This window comes from Scyliorhinus canicula, chromosome 9 (genome assembly GCF_902713615.1).
Source record: "Scyliorhinus canicula chromosome 9, sScyCan1.1, whole genome shotgun sequence".
Taxonomy (NCBI): domain Eukaryota; kingdom Metazoa; phylum Chordata; class Chondrichthyes; order Carcharhiniformes; family Scyliorhinidae; genus Scyliorhinus; species Scyliorhinus canicula.
In genome coordinates, this window is record NC_052154.1 from 86,775,456 (window position 1) to 86,803,225 (window position 27,770).

Consider the following 27,770-nt stretch of genomic DNA (forward strand, 5'->3'; position numbering starts at 1 on the left):
CAGAGCCGTTGGCAATGATCTTTTCGTCCTCACTGTCAACAGGGGTGGTACCAGGGGATTGGGGAGTGGCGAATGTCATGCCCCTGTTCAAAAAAGGAATAGGGATAACCTTGGGAATTACAGGCCAGTTAGTCTTACTTCGGGGGTCGGCAAAGTAATGGAAAGGGTACTGAGGGATAGGACTTTTGAGCATCTGGAAAGACACTGCTTGGTATAGTCAGCACGGATTTGTGAGGGGTAGGTCTTGCCTTCCAAGTCTTATTGAATTCTTTGAGGAGGTGACCAAGCATGTGGATGAAGGTAAAGCAGTGGATGTAGTGTACATGGATTTTACTAAGGCATTTGATAAGGTTCCCCATGGTAGGCTTATGCAGAAAGTAAGGAGGCATGGGATAGTGGGAAATTTGGCCAGTTGGATAACGAACTGGCTAACCAATAGAAGTCAGAGAGTGGTGGCGGATGGCAAATATTGAGTTGGAGCCCAGTTATCAGTCACGTACCGCAGGGATCAGTTATGGGTCCTCTGCTGTTTGTGATTTTCATTAATGACTTGGATGAGGGAGTTGAAGGGTGGGTCAGTAAATTTGCAGACGATATGAAGATTGGTGGAGTTGTGGATAGTGAGGAGGGCTGTTGTCGTCTGCAAAGCGACACAGATAGGATGCAGAGCTGGGCTGAGAAGTGGCAGATGGAGTTTAACCCTGAAAAGTGTGAGGTTGTCCATTTTGGAAGGACACATATGAATGCGGAATACAGGGTTAATGGTAGGGTTCTTGGCAATGTGGAGGAGCAGAGAGATCTTGGGGTCTATGTTCACAGATCTTTGAAAGTTGCCACTCCAGTGGATAGAGCTGTGAAGAAGGCCTATGGTGTGCTACAGTTCATTAGCAGAGGGATTGAATTTAAGAGCCGTGAGGTGATGATACAGCTGTACAAAACCTTGGTAAGGCCACATTTGGAGTACTGTGTGCTGTTCTGGTCGCCTCATTTTAGGAAGGATGTGGAAGCATTGGAAAAGGTGCCAAGGAGATTTACCAGGATGTTGCCTGGAATGGAGAGTAGGTCTTACGAGGAAAGGTTGAGGGTGCTAGGCCTTTTCTCATTGGAACGGAGAAGGATGAGGGGCAACTTGATAGAGGTTTATAAGATTATCAGGGGAATAGATAGAGTAGACAGTTAGAGACTTTTTCCCCGGGTTGAACAAACCATTACAAGGAGACATAAATTTAAGGTGAATGGTGGAAGATATGAAAATGAAAAATGAAATGAAAATCGCTTATTGTCACGAATAGGCTTCATGAAGTTACTGTGAAAAGTCCCTAGTCGCCACATTCCGGCGCCTGTCCGGGGACGCTGGTACGGGAATCGAACCGTGCTGCTGGCCTGCTTGGTCTGCTTTAAAAGCCAGTGATTTAGCTGAGTGAGCTAAACCAGCCCCCAGATATAGGAGGGATGTCAGAGGTAGATTCTTTAACCAGAGAGTAGTGGGGGCATGGAGTGCACTGCCTGTGGAAGTAGTTGAGTAGGAAACATTAGGGACCTTCAAGCGGCTATTGGATAGGTACATGGATTACGGTAGAATGATGGAGTGTAGATTAATTTGTTCTTAAGGGCAGCACGTAGCATTGTGGATAGCACAATTGCTTCATAGCTCCAGGGTCCCAGGTTCGATTCCGGCTTGGGTCACTGTCTGTGCGGAGTCTGCACATCCTGCCCGTGTGTGCGTGGGTTTCCTCTGGGTGCTCCGGTTTCCTCCCACAGTCCAAAGATGTGCAGGTTAGGTGGATTGGCCATGATAAATTGCCCTTAGTGTCCAAAATTGCCCTTAGTGTTGGGTGTGGCTAATGGGTTATGGGGATCGGGAGGAGGTGTTGACCTTGGGTAGGGTGCTCTTTCCAGGGGCCGGTGCACTCTTGATGGGCCGAATGGCCTCCTTCACTGTAAATTCTATGATAATCTATGATTAATCTAGGACAAACGTTCGGCACAACATCGTGGGCCGAAGGGCCTGTTCTGTGCTGTATTTTTCTATGTTCCATGTTCTAAAGCAGGACAAATCCAGCCTGGCAAATTACCGCCTCATCAGTCTCTTCTCACCTAAAATACATCATCAGCAAATTGATGGAAAGTATTGTCAACAGTGCGATCAAGTGATACTTACACAGCAATGACCTGCTCACTGACACTTGGTTTGGGTTCCACTCAGGCTACTTGTCTCCTGACCTCATTATAGCTTTGGACCAAACATGGACAAAAGAGCTGAATTCCAAATTGAGGTGCGAGTGACTGCCCATGACATCATGGCAGCATTTGATCGAGGATGGCATCGATGAGCCCTAGCAAAACTGGAGTCAATGGAAATAAGGGGGAAACTTTGCAATGGTTGATATCATCCTGGCACAAAGAAAGATGGTTGTGGTTGTTGAAGGCCAATTGCCTCAGTCCAAGGACATCACTGCATGAGTTCCTCAGAGTAGTGTCCTAGGCCCAACCATCTTCAGCTGCTTCATTAATAACCTTCCTTCCATCATCAGGTCAGAAGTGGGGATGTTTGCTGCCAGTTGCACAATGATCAGTACCATTCGCAGCCCCTCTTCTGAAGCAGTCCTTGTTTAAATGCAGCAAGAACTGGTCTAATAAGTGGCAAGTAACATTTGAGCCACACAAGTGCCACGCAATGACCATCTCCAAACAGGAGAGAATCTAACCATCTCCCCCGTGACATTTAATGGCATTTCCATCGCTGAATTTAACATCATTGCAGTGTTGATGTAAGCCTGCTTGTGACACTAATAAAGATTGTTATTAACATCCTGGAGATTACCATTGACTAGAACCTGAACTGGAATATCCATATAAGGTCTGTGGCTAGGGCAGCACGGTGGCGCAGTGGGTTAGCCCTGCTGCCTCACGGCGCCGAGGTCCCAGGTTCGATCCTGGCTCTGGGTCACTGTCCGTGTGGAGTTTGCACATTCTCCCTGTGTTTGCGTGGGTTTCGCCCCCACAACCCAAAGATGTGCAGGTGAGGTGGATTGGCCACATTAAATTGCCCCTTAATTGGAAACAATTAATAGGGTACTCTAAATTTATATTAAAAAAAGACTGTGGCTACAAAGGCAGGGTCACACACTGGAAATTCTGAGACGAGCAACTTACCTCCAGATTCCCTGAAGCTTGTCCAGAATCTACAAGGCACAAGTCAGGACTGTGTTGCAATATTCTTCTTTTTTTTAAAATAAATGTTTTTTATTCAGTTTTCATGTATTATATTGAACAAATTACAAATTATTAGAGAGAGAGAAAAAAAAGAACACGCAAAAATTAACATATATATTTACAGGTAAGCATCTTCGTAATAATAACTGTGGCCTCCCCCCTTTAGCCGGCATACATATTTTACATTCCCCAATATGGCCGAGGCACATGTTTATTGGCATTTATTTACAGTTAGGTTTTGGGCCTTAGCTAGCCATCAAACCCCCATAACGAACCCGTAGCCCCCCCCCCCGGCAACCTTCCCCCGATTCCCATCCATTTTCCCCTGATTCTTGGCCGCCCGACTATTCTTCCTCTTGTTCGTTGGCCACAAACAGGTCCCGGAACAATTGCATGAATGGCTCCCACGTTCTGTGGAAGCCGTCGTCCGACCCTCGGATGGCGAATTTGATTTTCTCCATTTGGAGAGATTCTGAGAGGTCGGACAGCCAGTCTGCAGCTCTGGGCGGTGCTGCTGACCGCCAGCCAAACAGGATTCTACGGCGGGCGATCAGGGAGGCAAAGGCAAGGGCGTCCGTCGTCCTCCCCAGGAATAGATCTGGCTGGTCTGAAACCCCGAAGACCGCCACAATCGGGCATGGCTCCACCCTCACCCCCACCACTTTGGAAATAGCCTCGAAGAAGGCTGTCCAGTACTCCACATGTCTGGGGCAAGACCAGAACATGTGGGCGTGGTTGGCCGGGCCTCTTTGGCACCGTTCACATCTGTCCTCCACCTCCGGGAAGAACCTACTCATACGGTTTCTCGTTAAGTGGGCTCTATGTACCACTTTTAGTTGCGTCAGGCTGAGCCTTGCGGTGTTGCAATGTTCTTCACCTGGCCGAATGAGTGCGGCTCCAACAGCACTCGGGAAACAGCACCATCCAGGACAAAGGAGCCCACTTAATCGGCATTCCATCCACCAACTTAAATAATCACTCCTTCCACCACAGACACATAGTGGCAGCAGGGTGTACAAGTCTACAAGATACATCGCGGCAACTCACCAAGGCTCCTTTGACAGAACCTTCCAAACCCACGACTTGTACCATTTAGGAGGCCAAAAACAACAAGTGGCGCCACCTGCAAGATCCCCTCCAAGCCATAGCCATCTTGACTTGTAACTATATAACTGTTCGCTCACTGTCAGAAGGTCAAAATCCTGGAGCTCCTTTCCTAACAGCACTGTGGGTGTACCCACATCACATGGACTGCAGCAATTCAAGAAGTGACTCACCACCACCTTTTGGTCGAACATCTTGAGCTGTCACAGTCCATGTGATGTAGGTACACCAACAGCTCTTAAGAAGGCTGTTTGAGATTTATGACCCACATTTGCAGTGAATGAATGGTATAGTCCCAAGTGGTGTGTGACTTGGAGTGGAACATGCAGCTGGTGGTGTTCCCATGTGTCTGCTGCCCTGTATACCTCTCTCCGGTTAAATACCTATTCACCGCCACTGCCTGCTTTCATCCCGTTGGCTAATTTTGAATCCATGCTGATATGTCCCTTTAATCCCATGGATTTTGCTGGCCTGTCTATTTTGCGGTACTTTGTCAAATGCTTTTTGAAAGTATGTAAAGAACATCAGCTGCACTCTCCATTACTTGATCAAAGAACTCTGAAGTTAGTGAATGTTGTACCTAAATTTAACAAAGTTTTAAATAAATTACTGGTGTATACTTTTCAGAATTCCAAGAAACGTTGCTCCTGATTATTGGCTCTGAAAGTTTCTTCACTATCACCGTTAGGCTGGTTGGTCTGTAGTTGTTGGGTTTATCCACTTTTTTTTTAAGCAGGGGTGTAAATTTTGCAATTTTCCTGCCCTCTGGCACCATAGAACATACAGTGCAGAAGGAGGCCATTCAGCCCATCGAGTCTGCACCGACCCACTTAAGTCCTCACTTCGACTCTATCCCCGTAACCCAATAATCCCTCCTAACCTTTTTGGTCACTATGGGCAATTTATCATGGCCAATCCACCTTTGGACTGTGGGAGGAAAGCGGAGCACCCGGAGGAAACTCACACAGACACGGGAGAAGTGCAGACTCCGCACAGGCAGTGACCCAGTGGGGAATCGAACCTGGCGCTGTGAAGCCACAGTGACATCCACTTGTGCTACCGTGCTGCCCGATGTCCAAGGTGGGGCCAGAGCCTCTGCAACCTCCATGAATTCTCCCCATAGTAATCTGGAAATCCCTCCATCTGGACCAGGTGGCATTTCTGCCACCCTTTTCAGTATCTCCTCTTCATTTATTTTTATCCTTTATAGTATTGCTATTGCCTCATCCTTTATAACTGCATTGGCAGCTTTCTCCTCTACACATACATATATTGTCTCTTTCCTTTTCCATGTTTCTGAGTCACTGGAAAATGATTAGAAATTCAATCAAGTCCGCCCTTTATCTCGCTGTCTCAACAGCATTCCCTCTCCCATCCCCAAGAACTCTTCTTCATCCATCCCTCTGTTCAACCAGACTTGCTGGATAGTGATCAGCAATCAAATGCTTGCTGATATTTTGTTCTCTCCAGCCCAAGAGTACCTAAATGCTTGCTGTAGGAGTTTTCAGACAGTAAGTATTGAACTGTCTTTCATGTGAGGGATTTCCCTTCTTAATTATGGATCAGCTAACACAGAGACTCAAGGAGTCAGCAACTCTGGTTTAAACGGTTTTTACTTTCCAAGGTTGGTCAACGCACGAGGGAGAGCGATTTGGGGCAGTTCCAAATCAACTCTGCTTTCCATCGCTTTAGGTTTAGCAATTATAGAAATTCCAAAAGTCAGTAACCCACCTCAGATGGGCGTGGGCCAGTCATTACTGCTATATATTATATATATATTGACTCAGGTAGCATGGGACTGCATGATTAGCTCATGGACAGTTGGGAACTCGTGCATGGTCTTCTGATGTTTCCAAACCCCCTTATCTACTGTCTTTGTTTCTTTGTATATACAATCCCCCCATCTTAACCTTGTTCCTGACTGGAATCATTGTCTGCATTCATAATGGCTGTCTGGGGACTGCTGATAAGGAATGTTTTTGCTGAACAGGTTGTTTCTGTATGAATCTGCCATCTATAAAATGTGGCTAGGTTAGCTGTCTATGTCCCATTATGCCTCGCGACCATTTCACTGTTACTAAATATTTGTATGGATCAGAAGTATTTGTTTGGGTTAGAAAAAGGTGAGTTTTATACCAGCTTTAGACAGAGTTTACTCAGGCTCTACTTGCAGCTGCAGCTTATTAATTAGTTAATTGGATTAAGCCAGTTTTCAGAGGCTAGAGTTAGACAGTATAAAATTGGACAATCTTACAGCGCTGATTTTGTTTGCACTGGAGAGCTGACTTTGGGCTGCATTAGAGTGCTAAAATAGGAGTTTGGTGACTGAGGGAGTTTGGTGAGGAGGGAGCAAGGTGCTCCTTTAATTTCCTACATTTCCTCAAAGAGCGTGAGAGGAGCCGGGAGTTTACAAAGAGTGCAACTGACTGGGAGCAGAGTCAGAGGGCGGAGTTCTAGCTGGTTCACAGGGCAGAATCTCAGCTACATTAAGTGGTGTTTTTTTTGGGGGGGGAGCAAGCTATATTTGTATCATTCAGCAGAACCCCCAATTTTAGAGGGTTCACTTGAGAGAGTAGCAGCAGTATACATATTTTTTTTTTCAAGGTCCAAACGGCTGTTTAATCTTTAATTTTTTTTTTCCTTTTAAATCTCTTTGGGAATTCAGATCAGAGGGGATGGAAGTTAGGGTAGTTGCATGCTCCTCCTGTAGGATGTGGGTGGTAGCGGACCCCACGAGTGTCCCCACTGACTACACCTGCGGGAAGTGCACCCAACTCCAGCTCCTCGGAGGCCGCATTAGGGAACTGGAGCTGGATGAACTTTGGATCATCCAGGAGGTAGAGGGGGTGATAGAGAGGAGTTACAAGGAGGTAGCCACACCCAAGGTTCAGGACAAGAGTAGCTGGGTTACAGTCAGGGGAAGGAAAGGGAACAGGCAGACTGTGCAGGGATTCCCCCGTGCCTCCTCCCCTTCAAAACAAGTATACCGTTTTGGGTGCTGTTTGTGGGGGGGGACGGGACATACCAGGGGAAGGCCATAGAGGCCAGGCCTCTGGCACTGAGCCTAGCTCTGTGGCTCAGAAGGGAAGAGGGGGAGAATAGAAAAGTGATAGTGATAGGAGGCTCGATGGTTAGGGAAACGGAGAGGAGATTCTGTGCTCGGGAATGAGACTCCCGGAACGTATGTTGCCTCCCGGGTGCCAGGGCCAGGGATGACTCAGGTCGAGTCTACAGGATTGTTAAGGGGGAGGGGGAGCAACCAGAAGTCATGGTGCACATAGGCACCAATGACATAGCTAAGAAAAGGGATGAGGATCTAAAAAGTATTTTAGGGAGTTAGGTTGGAGGCTAAAGAGATGGACGGGCAGAGTAATAATCTCAGGATTGCTACTGGTGCCACGTGCAAGTGAGGCAAGGAACAGAGAGCGAGTGCAGCTGAACACGTGGCTACAGGGCTGGTGCAGGAGGGAAGGCTTCAGATATGTAGATCATTGGGATACCTTCTGGGAAAGATGGGACATGTACATGAAGGACGGGTTGCACCTAAATTGGAGAAGCACCAATATCCTGTGCGGGAGGTTTGCTGGAGCTCTTCGGGAGAGTTTATACTAATTTGGCTGGGGATGGGGACCAGAGCTACAGATCAGAGGATAGGGTAGCTGTTGAACAGGCAGAAATAATATGCAGCAAGTCTGTGAAGAAGGATAGACAGTTGATAGGGCAAAGTTGCACTCAGTGGAATGGGTTAAAGTGTGTCTGTTTCAATGCAAGGATTGTCAGGAATAAGGGAGATGAACTTAGAGCACGGATCAGTACTTGGAACTACGATGTTGTGGCCATTACAGAGACATAGATTTCACAGGGGCAGGAATGGTTGTTAGATGTTCCGGGGTTTAAATGTTTTAAGAAGAATAGGGAGGGAGGTAAAAGAGGAGGGGGTGTGGCACTGTTAATTAGGGGGTGCATCACAGAAAAGGAGGTAGTTGAGGAGGGTTTGTCTACTGAGTCAGTATGGGTGGAAGTCAGAAACAAGAAAGGAGCAGTCACTTTATCGGGAGTTTTCTATAGACCCCCCAGTAGCAGCAGAGAGATGGAGGAACAGATTGGCGGCAGATCTTGGAAAGGTGCAGAAATAACGGAGTTGTCATGGGTGAATTCAACTTCCCTAATTTTGACTGGGACCTCCTTGGTGCAAATGGGTTTGATGGAGCAGATTTTGTCAGGTGTGTCCAGGAAGGATTCCTGACTCAATATGTAGATCGGCCGACGAGGGGGAAAGCCATATTGGATTTGGTGCTTGGTAACGAACCAGGCCAGGTGTCAGATGTCTCGGTGGGAGAGCATTTCGGTTGCAGTGACCACAACTCCTTGACCTTTACCATATTCATGGAGAGGGATAGGAACATACAGTACGGGGAGGTATTTAATTGGGGGAAGGGAAATTATACTGTTATTAGACAGCAGCTGAAGAGCATAAATTGGGAACAGTTGTTCTCCGGGAAATGCACAAGAATAATGTGGGGGTTGTTTAAGGAGCACTTGCTGCGACAAACTGAGACTTTTGTCAAACTGAGCCAAGGAAGGAATGGTAAGGTGAAGGAGCCTTGGATGACAAAAGAAGTGGAGCTTCTAGTCAAGAGGAAGAAGGAAGCTTACATAAGGTTGAGGAAGCAAGGATCTGGCACGGCTCTAGAGGGTAACAAGGTAGCCAGGAAGGAACTCAAAAATGGACTAAGGAGAGATAGAATGGGGCATGAAAAAGCCTTGGCGGGAAGGATTAGGGAAAACCCTAAGGCGTTCTACACTTATGTCAGAAATAAGAGGATGATCAGAGTGAGAGTAGGGCCGATCAGGGATAGTGGAGGGAACTTGTGCCTAGTCTGAGGAGGTAGGGGAGGCCCTAAATGAATATTTTGCTTCAGTATTCACTCAAGAGAGGGACCTTGTTGCTCATGAGAACAGCGTGAACCAGGTTAATAGATTTGAACAGGTTGATATTAAGGAGGATGTGCTGGAAATTTTGAAAAGCATTAGGATTGATAAGTCCCCTGGGCCAGATAGGATATACCCAAGGTTTCTACGGGGAGTGAGGGAGGAGATTTCTGCGCCATTGGCGATGATCTTTGTGTCGTCATCCTCCATTGGAGTAGTACTGGATGAATGGAGGGAGGCAAATGTTGTTCTCCTGTTCAAGAAAGGCAATGGGGAAATCCCTGGGAATTATAGACCCATCGGTCTTACGTCTGGGGTGAGCAAAATACTGGAAAGGATTCTGAGAGATAGGATTTATGATTATTTAGAAAAACATAGTTTGATTAAAGATAGTCAACATGGCTTTGTGAGGGGCAGGTCATGCCTCACAAGCCTCATTGAATTCTTTGAGGATGTGACGAGATACATTGATGAAGGTCGGGCAGTGGATGTGGTGTATATGGATTTCAGTAAGGCATTTGATAAGTTTCCCCATGGTAGGCTCATTCAGAAAGTCAGGGGGCATGGGATACAGGGAAATGTGGCTGTCTGGATACAGAATTGGCTGGCCGAAAGAATATAGCGAGTGGTATTGGATGAAAGTATCCCACCTGGAGTCAGTGACCAGTGGTGTCCCACAAGGATCTGTTCTGGGCCTCTGCTCTTTGTGGTTTTTATCAATGACTTGGATGAATGAAAAATGAAAATGAAAATCGCTTATTGTCACCAGTAGGCTTCAATGAAGTTACTGTGAAAAGCCCCTAGTCGCCACATTCCGGCGCCTGTTCGGGGAGGCTGGTACAGGAATTGAACTGTGCTGCTGGCCTGCCTTGGTCTGCTTTAAAAGCCAGCGATTTAGCCCAGTGTGCTAAACCAGCCCCTGAGGAAGTGGAAGAGTGTGTTCGTAAGTTTGCCGATGACACAAAAGGTTGGTAGAATTGTAGATAGTGTTGAGGGCTGTTGCAGGTTACAACAGGACATTGACAGGATGCAGAGCTGGGCTGAGAAGTGGCAGATAGAGTTCAACCAAGATAAATGTGAAGTGATTCATTTTGGAAGATCAAATTTGAATTCTGAATATAGGGATAAAGGCAGGATTCTTGGAAGAGTGGAGGAACACAGGGATCATGGGGTCCATGTGCATAGATCCCTCAAGGTTGCCACCCAGGTTGATAGGGTTGTTGAGAAGGCGTATAGTGTGTTGGCTTTCATAAGGGGGATTGAGTTTTAGAGCTGTGAGGTTTTGCTGCAGCTTTATAAAACCCTGGTTAGTCCACACTTGGAATATTGTGTCCAGTTCTGGTCGCCTCATTATAGGAAGAATGTGGATGCTTTGGAGAGGGTACAGAGGAGATTTACCAGGATGCTGCCTGGTCTTATGAAGAAAGGTTGAGGGAGCTAGGGCTCTTCTCACTGGAGCGAAGAATGAAGAGAGGTGACATGATAGAGGTGTACAAGGTGATGAGAGGCATCGATAGAGTGGATATCCAGATACTTTCCCCCAGGGCGGAAATGGCTGTCACGAGGGGATATCATTTTAATGTGATTGGAGGAAGATATTGGGGAGATGTCAGAGATAGGTTCTTTACTCAGAGGGTGGTGGGTGTATGGAATGCACTGCCAGCAGAGGTGGTGAAGGTAGAGTCATTAGGGACATTGAAGCGACTCTTGGACAGGCACATGGACAGCAGTAAATTGAAGGGGTGTCAGTTGATCTTAGATTAGAATAAATGGTTGGCACAACATCGTGGGCTGAAGGGCCTGCACTATGCTGTACTATTCTATGTTCGCTATATTACTGTTATGCTTTAGGAATACTGTCAGTTCTTGCTGCATGTGCCTCTATGCAGGGAGTACATTCCCTGGTATTTATAGCTCTATCTGTTAATTCTACTTCTGTGCACCAAGGACGCTAATACTGCCAACTTTGCCCTTCTTATCATGTAACTTTCTTTATCCCATCTACTTTGATTTACTGGCCATTTGCTCCAAGCTACTCCAAATCCCCTTGCACTTGTTAACCAAAATCAGCTTCTTGACCAAGGATGGAACCTGAGACCTTTCGTCTTTGTAGTTTAATTGTACAGCAGACAATGTACTGCAAGCATCAGGAGCAGTGGGTTACTGCCCCATTTTGCATGGACCAGGATATGGATGAATGCGTTTTATAATTTTAGGAATTTATTTTTGATTTTCAGAGAATTGGACACCATTTTAGCGGAGGTCACATTGATGAATGCCCGCGCGGAGCTGTACCTGCGTTTCATCAAGCGAAGGATCACTGCTGATTTTGAAGTTTGCGATGCGCTAGCCTCTGAAGAAGTGAAACAAGGTACAGAAATCTTGCTGTCAATGGTGCAATTTTCACACAACTTCAGAACTGTTTGTGTTTAATTCAAATTGTTTTAAAGGGGATATTTTGTCCTCCGTCTGCTGTCCAGTCTCCCCTACCTTAATACCAGGAGGACAGGTGTGTGGGTCAGATGATCACAACTTCTCCACCTTATTGGGAAGGTGCTCAACTGGCAACTAAACAGAGTGGGAAATGAACTAACCTCCCACCACTGCATGACGTTGCATGTTTTCTCCCTTTCCGTAAGACCATAAGAAGTAGGAGCAGAAGCAGACCATTCAGCCCATCGGGTGTGCTCTGTCATTCAATTAGATTATTGACTGATCTGAAATGATAATCCTTAACTCCACTTTCCCACTTTATCGCCATAATCCTTAATTCCCTCACTGATTAAAAATCTGTCCATCTCAGCCTTGAACAAACTTAGCGACCCAGTCTCTACAGCTCTCTGCGGTAAAGAATTCCATCGATTCACTATGCTCTGAGAGAAGAAATTCATCCTCATCTCTGTCATAAATGGGAGATTCCTTACTCTGGTTCTAGACTCTCCCACAAGAGGAAACAACCTCGCACTCTTGCCCTGTGAAACCCCTTGAGAATCTTGTATGTCTCAATAACGTTGCCATGCATCCTTCTAAATTTGTATGAGTACAGTCCCAACCTACTCAACTTCTCCACGTAAACAGATCCATCTATACACGGCGTCAACTTTGTGAACCTTCTCCGGACTGCCTCTAATGCCATTATGACCTTTCTTAGCCAAGGGGATCAGAACTGTTCACAGTTTTCAAGGTGTGGTCTAACTAGTGACAACTTTTATACTCCTATCCCTTTGAAATGAAGATTTTCATTCCATTTGCTTTCCCTATTACTTTTCTGAGTTACAAAGCCAGGGCCCAGAGTGTGGTCAGGGGCGAACCCCTAATCCAGCTCCTTGCCTGCTCCAAAAACCAATTCAAATTGAATCCAATTCATGGTCCCCAAAAGAGAGACATACCAGATCTGAACCAAAAGGCAGAGCAGATACTACACTTAATCTTAGCTTTTTGTGATTTATGCATGAGGACTCCCAAATCCATCTGAGTTGCAGCTTTCTCCATTTCATTTTTACTTTTTTAATAAATTTAGAATACCCAATTATTTTTTTTCAGTTAAGGGGCAATTCAGTGTGGCCAATCCACCTAACGTGCACATCTTTGGCTTGTGGGGGTGAAGCCCATGCAGACACGGGGAGAATGTGCAAACTCCACACAGATAGTGACCCCAGGGTGGGGTCGCACCCCAGTCCTCAGCGCCATAGGCAGCAGTGCTTGCCACCTTGCTGCCCGTCTTTCTCAATGTAAATAATATTCAGCTCCTTTTTTCTTCCTACAAAAGTGCATTGGCACAGCTTGGCAGATGGAACATACGCAGGAAAATGCAAAGAAAATATTAAGGAAAATGTCTAATTTCATGTTTTCCTGCATATATATCATTTGCCAAGTTTTCGTCCACTCACTTAGCCTGTAGACTCTGTGTCTTCCTCAGCACTTCTCACCTATGTTTCTGTCATCTGCCAACTTGGCAATAGTACATTCACTTCCCTCATCTAAGTAATTAAAATATATTGGCCCCTGTGCTGATCCCTGTGGTACTGTATTTTGCCATCCTGAAAATGCCCCTTTTATCCCAACCCTTTGTTTTCTATTAGTTAGCCAATTCTCTATCCATGCTAATAAAATAACCCCCCCCCCCCCCCCCCCCCCCCCCCCACCACCATGGGCTCTAATTAAGTATCTTTTGTGTGATACCTTAGCGAACGCATTTTGGAAATCCAAGTATAGTAAATCTGGTTCCCCTTTACCTATCCTGTTCATTACCACCTCAAAGAATAATAATAAATTTGTCAGCTATGATTTCCCCTTCATGAAGCCATGTTGACTTTGCTTGATTATATTGTACATTTCTAAATGCTCTGCAATAACATCCTTTACAATGGACTCTAACATTTTCCCAAATGACAGATGTTAAGCTTAACTGGCCTGTTCTTTTTGTCATCGTTTCCCCCCCCCCCCCCCCCCCCCCCCTCCCCAACACACGCACCACCACCACCCATTTATTTTGGAATGGGTGTTACATTGGCAATTTTCCAATCTTCTGGGATATTTCCAGAACTCCAAAAGATTTTTGGAAGTTACTACCAGTGCATCCACTATCTCTGTAGCTACTTCCTTCAATATTCTAGGATGTAACCCATCAGGTCCAGGACTTATAGCCTTCAGCCCCATTAGTTTCCCTAGTAACATTTCTCTAGTGATAGTATTTATTTCTCTCACTTTTGTCCCTTGATGTTTAGTAATTTTGGAATGTTATTAAGTTTCTTCCACTGTGAAGACTGATGCAATATATTTATTTAACTCCTCTGCCATTTTGTGGTTCCCCATTATTATTTCCACAGTCTCATTCTCTAAGGGGCCTATGTTCACTTTGGCCTCTCTCTTTCTTTTTATATATTTAAAGAAGTTCTTGCTGTCTGTTTTTATATTACTTGCTTACTCTTACCTCCTCCCTCTTCGTTTTTTTTTGATAATCTTTTGTTGGTTTTTAAAACTTTTCCAATCCATTGGCTTGCCACTAATCTTTGCCACATTGTATGTTTTTTTTCTTTCAGTCTAAGGTTATCCTTCACTTCCTTGGTTAACCATGGTTGATTTGTCCCCTTCCTAGAATCCTTCTTCCTTACTGGGATAAATTTTAATTGTGATTCACAAACTATTTTCATAAACGTCTAACATTGATGATCAACTGTCTTTTCTGCTAAACTCCATTCCCAGTGCACTCCAGCCAACTCTGCCCTCGTTACTTTGTAATTACCTTTAGTTAAGGTGAGTACAGTTGTTTCTGACCCGCGTCCCTCACTCTCAAACTGAATGCTAAATTCTACCATGTTACAGTCATTGTTTGCTAGGGGATCTTTTACGATGAGATTGTTTATTAAACTTGCCTCATTACACGTTACCAGATCTGAAGTAGCCTGATCCCTGGTTGGATCCACAACATATTGTTCTAGAAAACTCCCAAATACACTCTATGAATTCTTCCTCATGGCTACCTCTGCCAGTTTGATTTTCCCAATTTCCCCAGTCGACATGAAGATTAAAGTCCTCCATGATTAAGTGCTGCTATTTTAACATGCCCTCAGTATCTTCTGATTGAACATAAGAACATAAGAACTAGGAGCAGGAGTAGGCCATCTGGCCCCTCGAGCCTGCTCCGCCATTCAATTAGATCATGGCTGATCTTTTGTGGACTCAGCTCCACTTTCCGGCCCGAACAGCATAACCCTTAATCCCTTTATTCTTCAAAAAACTATCTATCTTTACCTTAAAAACATGTAATGAAGGAGCCTCAGCTGCTTCACTGGGCAAGGAATTCCATAGATTCACAACCCTTTGGGTGAAGAAGTTCCTCCTAAACTCAGTCCTAAATCTACTTCCCCTTATTTTGAGGCTATGTCCCCTAGTTCTGCTTTCACCCGCCAGTGGAAACAACCTGCCCGCATCTATCCTATCTATTCCCTTCATAATTTTAAACGTTTCTATAAGATCCCCCCTCATCCTTCTAAATTCCAACGAGTACAGTCCCAGTCTACTCAACCTCTCCTCAATCCAACCCCTTCAGCTCTGGGATTAACCTAGTGAATCTCCTCTGCACACCCTCCAGCGCCAGTACGTCCTTTCTCAAGTAAGGAGACCAAAACTGAACACAATACTCCAGGTGTGGCCGCACTAACACCATATACAATTGCAACATAACCTCCCTAGTCTTAAACTCCATCCCTCTAGCAATGAAGGACAAAATTCCATTTGCCTTCTTAATCACCTGTTGCACTTGTAAACCAACCTTCTGTGACTCATGCACTAGCACACCCAAGTCTCTCTGAACAGCGGCATGCTTTAATATTTTATCGTTAAATAATAATCCCGTTTGCTGTTATTCCTACCAAAATGGATAACCTCACATTTGTCAACATTGTATTCCATCTGCCAGACCCTAGCCCATTGATGCTCTGTCCTACAATACAGCTATTGTTAGGGGCCCATAGACTACTCCCACCAGTACAGAAGTGTCTTCTTCCCCATGTTATTTCTTACCTGCACCCATATGGATTCTACATCATCCGATCCAAGATCATTTCTTGCTGTTGTACTTATTTTAATTTGGTACGAACAAAGTTACCCCACCAACTTTTCCTTCCTGCCTGTCCTTCCAAAAAGTCACATAGCCCTGAATATTTAGTTCCCAGCATGTAACAATTTCTCTATAAGATCATACCCATTACCCTCAATTTGTTCCATTTATTCCTTTATTCTGTGCTGAATACTGCATGCTTACTTTACTGCCTTGTTACTCCCTCAGTCTTCCTGCTGCTGTTATAGGGTATCTGGGTGTCCTACAGTGATTTACACTGATCCCCAATGGTAAATTGTAGGAGGCCATTTGATCCAGAGGACATCGAAGTGGAGCCTGATACTGTCCTTGGCAGGGTCCAACCACGTAGACATAGTAGCAGGAGTTGGTAGATCATGACCCCAGGAGTTAGAAGGTTGCACGATTTCTACCCTCTTCACACAGCAGAGCTGAATATAGGAACATGGAAAATAGAAACAGGAGGAAGCCATTTGGCTCTTTGATCCTGCTCCGCCATTCGTTATGATCATGGCTGATTCAATACCCTGGTTCTCTCCCCCCCCCCCCCCCCCCCCCCCCCCAATATCCCTTGATCCCTTTAGTCCCGAGAGCTATATCTAATTCCTTCAAATTACACAACATTTTGGCCTCAACTACTTTTTGTGGTAGCGAATTCCACAGGTTCACCACTCTTTGGGTGAAGAAATTTCTTCTCACCTCAGTCCTAAAAGATTTATCCCTTATCCTCAAACTATGATCCCTAGTTCTGGACTCCCCACCATCGGGAACATTCTTTCTAAATCTATCCTGTCTAATCCTGTTAAAATTTTAAAAGTTTCTATGAGATCCCCTCTCACTCTTCTGAACTTCAATGAATATAATCCTAGCAGCACGGTAGCACAGTTGTGCTTCACAGCTCCAAGATCCCAGGTTCGATTCCTGGCTTGGGTCATTGTCTGTGCGGAGTCTGCACGTTCTCCCCGTGTCTACGTGGGTTTCCTCCGGGTGCTCCGGTTTCCTCCCACAGTCCAAAGATGTGCAGGTTAGGTGGATTGGCCATATTAAATTGCCCTTAGTGACCAAAAAAGGTTATGTGGGGTTGTTGGGTTACCGGGATAGGGTGAAGGTGGAGGGCTGGTGCAGATGGGCCGAATGGCCTCCTTCTGCACTGTAGATTCTATGATTCTAACCCATTTAGCCTCTCCTCATATGCCAATCCCGCCATCCCAGGAATCGGTCTGGTAAACCTTCGCTTCACTCCTTCCAAAGCAAGAACATCCTTCCTCAGATAAGGACACCAAAACTACACACAATACTCCAGGTGTGGCCTCACCAATGCCCTATATAATTGCAGTAAAACAGCTCTATTCTATACTCAGTGATCTCACTATGAAGGCCAACATACCATTTGCCTTCTTTACTGCCTGCTGTACCTGCGCACTTACTTTCAGCGACTGATGCACGAGGATACCAAGGTCACGCTGAGTTTTCACCTCTCTCAATTGACACCCATTCAAATAATAATCTGCCTTCCTATTTTTACTATTGAAGCAGATAACCTGACATTTATCCACACTATACTGCATCTGCCATGCATATGCCCACTCACTCAGTCTGTCCAAATCCCTTGGAAGCTGTGAGGATTCCTCCTCACAGCTCGCTCTCTCACCCAACTTTAAATCATCTGAAAATTTGAGATAATACATTTAGGTCCCTTGTCCAAATCATTAATATATAATGTGAACAGTTGGGGTCCTGGCACAGATCCCTGCTGTACCCCACTAGTCATTGCCTGCCAATCAGAAAAAGACCCATTTATTCCAACTTTTTGCTTCCTGTTTGCTAACCAGCTTTCTATCCATTCAAGACCCTACCCGTAATCCCATGCACTTTAAATTTACATAGAAAATAGTTAAGGTGCCTGGACTCTGATCAGGTAACACATAATAGACTGGAGAGTTTTTCTCTGTTCCGCTCAATACTGCACTGTCCTGTATTTGAGTTGTGTTGAAGCAGGATGTGAAAGTTGCAAATAATGGATGATTATAAATAACAAGAATGCACTTTTAATAACTTGATAAACAGTTTCAGTATGCAACTTAATCTAATCCATTTGTAAAGGTTTGGGATACAGTGTTACATTTTATGAGTAATTTAATGGTGTCCAAATCTAGAGTCTGTACTAACAAATCTAGTAGGGGATTCAGGAGAAACTTCCTGAGCCAGAATGATTAGAATGTGGAGCTTTCTGCCAAGTGGAGCAGTTTTTGAATAGCTAGATGAACACAAGGGAGAAGGGAACAGAAAGATATGTTGATAGGACCAGATAAAGTAAGATGGGAGGAGGTACACATGGAGCCAAAACAACAGCTGATTGACAGATTGACATGTTTCTGCACTGTAAATTGGATGTTAATTGGTATTGCCTTTTTAAAAAAAACCCAGTTATTCTTTTTCCCCAATAAAGGGGCAATTTGGCATGGCCAATCCACCTAGCTTGCACATCTTTTTGGGTTGTGGGGGTGAGACCCATGCAAACATGGGGAGAATGTGCAAACTCCTCACAGACAGTGACCTGGAGCTGGGATTGAATCCGGGTCCTCAGCGCCATGAGGCAGCAGTGCTAACCACTGCACCACCATGCCGCCCAATTGGTATTATCTTAATGTGATTGTGCTGGCTGCAATTTCTCTCTGTGTATTGCTATCTTTAAAGATACTGAATAGTTTGCTGACCTGTTTCTGTGATTTAATTACTTGTTATCCAGATCATCAGAAGGCACTGGATAAGCTGTGTAACCTCTGCTTGCTGAGCCGGAATATGCAGGAGTTAATTGGATATTACATCACTATGGAGGAGTACTTTATGAGAGAGATGGTCAACAAGGTAACTGAATAATGCTGTCAACCTCTCTCACATTTGTCTGCGAAAGCATGATTATCCTCATAACCCCCAAGGAGGGAAAAACCAGCCTGGGTTCCTTCTGCTGAGCACAGTCTAAAAGTCCCAGACACAAGGGATGAGACTGCGATTTCCCCCTCAATGTCAAATGGCCTAGTGATACTCACTGTCTCGATAGCTGTGTGGAAATGACTATTAGACGAGGTAGCTGAGGGATTGTATCATACTAAGAGTTAGTACCTACAGGAGAGAAAAATGGGGAAGAAAGCTGTAGTGATGATAATGAAAACAAAATGTTTGTTAACTCGCACCCAAATAACATGGCATCAATTCTGGACACCAGGTGGAGGCTTGGCCTCTCTACATATAGAGAAGGAGGATACGTGCTTGGACAAGACACCTTAAGAAACAGATCTTGCCCTGTTTGGCTGTTTCACCCCATGCTTACTATTCAGGAGGAACCTACTGGAGATACTTTAACAAGATCATGGCATCTATTATGAAGAATTCTGGGTGCCGTGTTGTGATATCAAGACAGAATAGTACGCTTAATGGTACATATGGTTCCTCCTGCTTCTATTTTCTACGTATGCTTCACAGCTCCAGCGTCCCAGGCTCATTTCCCAGCTTGGGTCACTGTCTATGCGGAGTTTGCGCATTCTCCCTGTGTCTGCGTGGGTTTCCTCCGGATGCTCCGGTTTCCTTCCACAGTCCAAAGATGTGCAGGCTCGGTGGATTGGCCAGGCTACATTGCCCTTAGTGTCCAAAAAGTTTAGGTGGGTCTCCTGGGTTATGGGGATAGGGTGGAGGCGGGTCTTCAGTGGGGTGCTCTTTCCAAGGACCGGTGCAGACCCGACGGGCCGAATGGCTTCCTTCTGCACTGCAATGTCTATGATCTATGTCAGCAGGTAATCTGACAAGATTTAGCACTTTATCCTGTTCCATCGGAGGAACCCATCCAAACCACCAACCTTCCTTTTTCAGGTACTGACTGATTTGTGTATTCTAGCAGTTTTTGTTTCTCTATCTGCTGTCTCAGTACACACCATGATTGAATTGATTCTAGCTGAACACTGCCGTGACCAACTTAATCATTTGTGTGCTCCCAGTCCATGTGTATAGTGTCATAGAAGGCCTTGAATTAATCCTGCTTCTGAAAACTACTGTTCCATGGTTTCTGCATCATACATATACGTAGCTATAGTCAACAGATCCCCATTCTCTCAGTAAGGCGCATGGTGGTGTGGTGGCCTGAATCAATGATCTAAAGAATAGTTGTTTGGTTGTATAGAACTTGAGTATTGCTGGAAAAAGATACAGTTTGTTGAAGCTTTTGGTCTTGCACTCATCAAGACTTTAGCAAGAATACAATGTAAGGGAAATATATACATGAGAAGAGAGTGCAGATTGGTTGGCAAATGATCTCTGATTATTAGAGTCATTGCCATGGAGAATGCACCAGTTGATGGTGACTGACAGTTAACTGACATCTATTGTTTGAAATTTAAACCAGGGAGCTTGACTCTGATTGGTCAAGGCATTGTAGATGCATTCCTCAGGGAAATGCCTTGATCAATCAGAGTCAAGCTCCCTGGTTTAAATTTCAAATGATGAACGAACAAGTACCAAAACTGTGGCGGAGCCCTACGGCAGATATGTGATGGTCAGCTTGACCCAGTTGGTGGTTTGGTCAATGTCTACATGCCTAATTGGGACGATATGAAATGATACGCCGTTTGTTAGGAGGCTGATGGGCTTCCATTCCCAATCTGGGCATGCATCAATTTTTTATGAAGCAATTTAAACTGTGCGCTTAATCCTAAATTGGATTGATCTGGGCCTAAGTCGCTGGCTCCATCGGGGGTAGCAAAGGTACTGTTAGCTTTTACGGAGCAGAAGGGGGGGGGGGGTGGCAGATACGTGGCAGTTTTTACACCCAAGTGATAAGGAATTTTCATTTTTTTCCCCAGATCCACAAGATTTATTCTAGGCTAAATTTTTTTCTGAGTGGAGGTCTCTTCTCCCTTGGGTGAGGAAGGCGGAGTACTCGACTATTATTTTGGAACATGGTACATATTTGGTGAACTTGGTTCTGGAGTCGAGCCTGGAATGGAGATTGCTTGCAGCTCTGTTAGCGGATAAAAGGTTTTGCGGGCGCATGTCTACTGTAATCGAGGAATATGTTAGGTTCAACAAGAGTGAGTCTGACTCACCCTCCATGTTATGGGAAGCCCTTAAAGCGGTTATTTGAGGGGCGATAATCTCCTATAAGGTGCATATGGATAGGACTGCAAGGAAGGAGCAGCAAAGGCTGGTGGATGCTATCCTTGAGGTAGGCCACTGGTACTGGCGTGATCCTATCCAGGAGCTGCTGGCAAGCAGAAGAAGTAACAGACCCAGATTGAACTGCTGTCCACAGGCAAGGCAGTGAGCCGGCTGTGTGCTCGAGCGGGGTATTTTATGAATATGCGGAGAAGGCCAGCCATCTTTTACCCCATCAGCTGAGGCGGCAGGCAGCTTCCCAGGAGACCATACAGATTAGGGATATGAGTGATAGCTTGGCCTCGATTAAATTTAATGGAACTTTTGGGGCATTCAACAAGAGTTTTACAGGTCGGACCCGCGGAGGAGAGTTTCTTCAATGTCAATTTCTTAGATATGTTGTGGGGGTGGAGAGAAATGAAATGAAAATGAAAATCGCTTATTGTCACGAGTAGGCTTCAATGAAGTTACTGTGAAAAGCCCCTAGTCGCCACATTCCGGCGCCTGTTCGGGGAGGCTGTTACGGGAATCGAACCGTGCTGCTGGCCTGCTTTGTTTGCTTTCTAAGCCAGCGATTTAGTCCTGTGCTAAACAGAGAGAAACTGGAGGAATAGGCGGCCATGTTATGCCCTGAGGAGATACTAAAAGGTATTGGATTGATGCAAACAGGTAAAGCTCCTGGCCCTGATGGATTTCCTATTGGGTTTTATAAAACATTTTTGGGTCAGTTGACTCCATTGATGGTGGGCATGTTCAATGACACTATGTCCTGGGTTCGTTGCCAGCCAAGCTATCGTAGGCTCTATCTCTCTTCTACTGAAGAAGGACAAGGAATGTGGTTCATATCGACCCATATTGTTATTGAATGCAGATGGCAAACTACTTGCCACGGTGTTGGTGCTGCGACTGGAGCCCTGTCTCCCAGATGTGATTGTGGAAGACCAGACAGGCTTCATCAAGAGTCGGCAATTTAATTTTTAAAAAAAATCTTTATTGTCACAAGTAGGCTTACATTAACACTGCAATGAAGTTACTGTGAATAGCCCGTAGTTGCCACATTCTGGCTTGTGTTCAAGTACACAGAGGGAGAATTCAGAATATCCAAATTACCGAACAACACGTCTTTCGGGACTTGCGGGAGGAAACCGGAGCACCTGGAGGGAACCCACGCAGACATGGGGAGACTCCACACAGGCAGTAATTCAAGCCGGGAATCGAACCTGGAACCCTGGAATTCTGAAGCAATCGTGCTACCCACTGTGCTACAGTGCCGCCCAGTTGTGGGCCAATATTGCCACGGTGTTGGTGCTGCGACTGGAGCCCCGTCACCCAGAGGTGATTGAATATTGTTCTTTTTCCCTTCTCCTGTGCTCGAGCCAGAGGCGATTGTATGCATGGATGCCGAGAAAGCATTTGATAAGGTGGGGTGGAAGGACCTTTTTGAGATCCTTGGGAGGTCTGGTTTGGGGCAAAGGTTCATTTCGTGGTAAAAGCATTGGGTGTCTTTATATGCAAACGGCCTGCTGTTTTATATTAAGGATCCAGTCTCCACTATGGATGAAATAATGAAGCTACTGAGGAGGTTTGGTTTCTTCTCAGAGTACAAGTTGAACCTGGAGAAGAGCAAATACTTTCCGGTCAATCCCATGGGGAGGGGAACCAATTTGAAAGTGTCACCTTGTCACCTTGCCATGTCGTGCTTCCGTTATCTGGGTATCGGGTGGCCTATGATTGGGCTCTGCTTCATAAATCTAGTCCGGTGAACAAGGTCAAGTCCGACTTGCATAAAGTGGGATAACCTTCCCCTGTCCTTCTTGAGCAGGGTCCAGACTTGTAAAATGAATATCCTAATAATAATCTTTATTGTCACATTAACACTGCAATGAAGTTACTGTGAAAAGCCCCTAGTCGCCACATTCCGGTGCCTATTCGGTAAACTGAGGGAGAATTCAGAATGTCCAAATTACCTAATAGCATGTCTTTCGGGACTTGTGGGAGGAAACCAGAGCATCCGAAGGAAACCCACGCAGACACAGGGAGAACGTGCAAACTTCACACAGATACATAGATACAGAGAAGATAGGAGCAGGAGGAGGCAGTGACCCGAGCCGGGAATCGAACCTGGGACCCTGGAGCTGTGAAACAACTGTGCTGCCGTGCTGCCCATCCTTCCGAGATTTTTATTTATTTTTCAGTGTCTCCCCATTTTTATCCCTAAATCTTTTATTGTTAGAGTTAATAAGTTGGTAGCCTCCTTTATATGGGCAGATAAGTCCCCAACGACTCATAGGGCATTTCTTTAAAGGGACAGACAGTTGGGGGGGGGGGGGGGGGGGGGGGGCGGGTCTCGCGTACCCAGTACCCAATTTACATTTTGATTACTGCGTGGCCATTATTGAGAAGGTGTTGGGGTGGCTCAGTGAATCAGAGTTCCATACGGGGACAGATGGAGGCGTGTTTGTACAGGGGCTCGAGTTAAGGTGCGATGGTAATGGCCTTGCTGTCGTTTTCTCCAGCAAGGTATTCTTCAAACCCAGTGGTGGTATCCACTCTAAGGATATGGAAGCATTGTAGGCTTGGATCCATGTCATTGCTGGCCCCAATCCATGACAGCCAGTTATTTGTGCCGCTGAGCTTAGACTTGACATTTAGGTCATGGCGGGGAGGGGGTCTTGAGAGATTTGGAACTTATTTGTGGAGGGACAGAAGATGTCGGCAAAGTTTCGACTCTGGGACGAATTTGTTCAGATAACTGCAGATTCGTATTTTGTGCAAAAAGGTTTTCCATCATTTCTCATGGCACCACCATCGTTCCTGCTGAGGAGGATTCCACCTTTAGCAGAGTCTGGAGGGGGGAGTATTTCAGGTGTCTATGGGCAGATCCTGTCAGTGGAGTCGGTCACGGTGGATGGGGTGAAAGGGAGGTGGGAGGGGGAATTGGGACCTATCTTAGATGAGGCAGTGTGGACTAAACTCCACATCTTCCTGTGCACGGCTCAGCCTGATCCAGCTTAAGATGGTACATAGGCCAAACCTAACTAAGGCTAATATGAGAGGTTTCCTTCTGGGGGTGGAAGATGACTGTGAGCAGTGTTCTTGGCGGCTGACCAATCGCATCCATATATTCTAGTCATGTCCCAAGCTGGTAGGTTTTGGGTTGCCTTCTTTAATACACTGTAAGTGATTCTTTTAAAAAAATGTTTTTTATTACAAACATGTATCAAAACAGCAAATAAACACCCCCAACAACCAACTATCCAGTCTGTACAGATTTTTACCCTTTTTCACCCCCCCTCCCTCGCGACGAACAGCCCCTCAAGCACAGTCGCAAACATGCCCCACCTTTCCTCAAACCCCCCTGAAGAGCCCCTTAACTCATACTTTATCTTCTCTACCCGCAGGAAGTCGTACAGGTCACCCAACCATGCTGCTACCCAGGTGGCGATACCGACCGTCTCTCCAGCAAAATCCGCCGCCGTGCAATCAGAGAGGCGAAGGCAACGACATCGGCCTTCGTCCTCTCCATGAGCTCCGGATTCTCTGAAACCCCAATTATCGCCACCAAAGGGTCCGGATCCACTTCCTCCTCTACTATCCTGGCTAAGACCACGAACACGCCCAATAATCTTCCCAATTTTTCGCAACCCCACAACATGTGCGCGTGATTCGCTGGCCCCCGCCAACACCTCTCACACTCATCTGCTACCCCTTGAAAGAACCCATTCATTCTCGCCCGAGTCATGTGTACCCTGTGCATCACCTTAAACTGTATCAGGCTCATCCTTGCACAAGAGGAGGTCCCGTTTACTCTACGCAGTGCCTCCATACTCCCCAATTGATCTCCCCTCCCAACCCCGCTTCCCGTTTCTCCTTGATCTTCACCCGCTCACTTCCCTGCTCCCCCAGCCACTTGTATATATCCCCAATTCTTCCCTCCCCTTCCACTTTTTGAGGCAGCAGTAGTTTCAGCAGGGTGTCTCCCAGCAACTAGGGAATCCCCTCCAGATCTTTCACGCAAAGTCCCTAACCTGCAGATACCTGGGGCTCCCCCCCGACAGCCCTTAGCTCCTCCAGACTGGCGAATCCTTCCTCCATATGCAGATCCCTCCCCTTGATCAGCCCCACTTCCCTCCACCTCCTGTACACACTATCCATCCCCCCTGGCTCAAATCCATGATTCTCGCACAGCAGCGTTAGCGCAGACATCCCTTCCACCCTAAAATGCCTCCTCAAGTGATTCCATATCTTCACTGTGGACTGCACCACTGGTCTTGAATACCCACTCAGAGCCATTGGCAACGCTGCCGTCACCATAGCCCTCAAACTAGACCCCTTAAAAGATTCCTCCTCCACCCTAAGCCACTCTACCCCTTCTCCTTCCCACCATCGCCGCACCTTGTCCACATTCACTGCCCAATAATATTGAAGCAAGTTCGGCAACGTCAACACCCATTGCTGCCTAAGCCTCTGTAGCAGGGTCCTCCGCACCCTCAGCACCTTCCCCACCTATACAAAGTCATAAATGATTGTGTCCACTTTCCAAAAAAAGGCCTTTGGTATAAAGATCAGGAGAGCTTGAAAGATAAGCAAGATTCTCGGTAGAATATAAATTTCCACCACTTGGACCCTCCCCACCAGTGTTAAGTGCAGTGTATCCCACCTCTTAAGATCCTCCATAGCCTCCTCCACCAGTTTCTTTAAGTTCCATTTATGGAGTCCCATCCACTCCCTCGCTACCTGAATCCCCAAATACCTAAACCTCCTCACTACCGTAAATGGCACCCCCCCTAAATTAGCCCGCTGTGCTAGCTCATTCACCAGGAATACCTTGCTTTTCCCTACATTCAGCTTGTACCCTGAGAACCCTCCAAACCACCCCCGCAGGCCCATAATCCTTCCCATACTCTTCAACGGATCCGAAACATACAGCAAGAGGTCATCGGCATAGAGCAATACCCGATGCTCTCTCTATCCCCTCATAATCCCTCGCCACTCTGCCGACCCCCTTAGAGCCATCGCCAATGGCTCTATGGCCAGCGCCAACAGCAGGGGCCATGTCAGCGATTCTTAACGTCAATCTGGAGCTTTGTTCTTTGGGGTGCTGGACTCGCTGAGGCTGCAGACCGGGGTGAAGGCGGATGTCCTCACCGTTGCCTGGTAAATAGCCCAGAGATGAGTTCTGCTGGGGTGGAGGTCTTCTCTCCGCTCAGCGCCTTGGTCTGGTTGGGTGACCTCATGGAATTTTTGTAATTGGAGAAGGTCAAATACACGGTCGGGTCAGTTGAGGGGCTCTACTTGAGATGACAGTCATTGATTTCCTTCTTTAAAGAGTTGGTCACTGTCAGTTGTTAGTGGGGGGGGGGGCTGTTTTTTAATTTATTGAGGGGAGAGGGGTTTTCTCTTTTGGATGAGATTTATACAGTTGGTTGGGTTTTGGCTATATTGTATTGTATACTATCCGTCTTTTGTGTTGTTACTTTGTTATAAATTTGTTGTAAATAAACATTCTTAGATCATAGAATCGCCACAGTGCAGAAGGAGGCCATTCGGCCAGTGGGTCTGCATTGACCCTCTGAAAGAGCCCCCTACCCAGGCCCAATTCCCCCACCCTATCCCCGCCTAGGGACAACTTAGCATATCCAATCCACCTAACCGGCACATTTTTGGACTGTGGGAGGAAGCTGGAGGAAATCCACACAGACAAGGGGCAGCATGGTGGTTAGCATAAATGCTTCACAGCTCCAGGGTCCCAGGTTCGATTCCCGGCTAGGTCACTGTCTGTGCGGAGTCTGCACGTCCTCCCCGTGTGTGCGTGGGTTTCCTCCGGGTGCTCCGGTTTCCTCCCACAGTCCAAAGATGTGCGGGTTAGGTGGATTGGCCATGCTAAATTGCCCGTAGTGTCCTAAAATGTAAGGTTAAGGGGGGGGGGGTTGTTGGGTTACGGGTATATCATTGCTCGGCACAACATCGAGGGCCGAAGGGCCTGTTCTGTGCTGTACTGTTCTATGTTCTATGTACATGGGGAGAAAGTGCAAACTCCACACAGTCGCCCAAGTTCGGAATCGACCTCAATAAAAATATTTTTTTTTTAAATGGGGAATAAATCACTGATGGAATTTGGGATTTTCTCAGTTTATAATCACTGATGTACACATTGAATAAGCTGACCAAGGCATTTAAAGGTTGTAATGTTTCATTATAGGCTGTAGCGATGGATGTCTGTGAGAAGGGCCAGTTGACATCCAGCATGGTGGATGATGTGTTCTTCATTGTGAAGAAGTGCATTGGCCGTGCTCTGGCGAGCTCAAACATTGACTGCCTGTGTGCCATGATCAACCATTCCACCACTTTACTGGAGTCAGATTTCAGGTAATCAAGGAACATGAAACCGCATGCTCCTCATCATTAATGTTAAAATGTTCATTGCAACCCCCAAGGCATTTCAATCTGTACTACTGTCTCGCACATTTTGGCAGTGAGATCCGCAATTTATTCTGTTTGATGGTACATAGTGTAAAATTTAAATGTGTACCATTAAAATAAAATATTAATTGACTATTGCAAACAAATGAACCTGGTGTAATTTAGATTGCAATGGTAAATTTTGGAAACACTCAGCATCTGTGGAGATGGGGAGGGAGGGTTAGGGATTCAGGGCAATGACTTTCATGGGTTCTGGCAGAATGGTGCTAACTTGAAACAGGAAGTCTCCCTTCCGCTCTCCACAGAGGCTGTCTGATCTGAGTGCTTCCAGCATATTATTTCCGATTTCCAGGACCTACAGTGTTTTCCA

General features: G+C 46.0%; 1 protein-coding gene across 1 annotated transcript in view; it reads left to right on the forward strand.

The window, feature by feature from the left end:
* The window catches only part of cog4 (component of oligomeric golgi complex 4), an 83,968-nt gene that overhangs the window by 33,654 nt on the left and 22,544 nt on the right, over positions 1 to 27,770 (forward strand). The window contains exons 9-11 of the mRNA XM_038807108.1: positions 11,490 to 11,623; positions 18,582 to 18,700; positions 27,180 to 27,346. Of these exons, the coding sequence (XP_038663036.1) occupies positions 11,490 to 11,623; positions 18,582 to 18,700; positions 27,180 to 27,346 (420 nt within the window). The remainder of the gene's footprint in view (positions 1 to 11,489; positions 11,624 to 18,581; positions 18,701 to 27,179; positions 27,347 to 27,770) is intronic.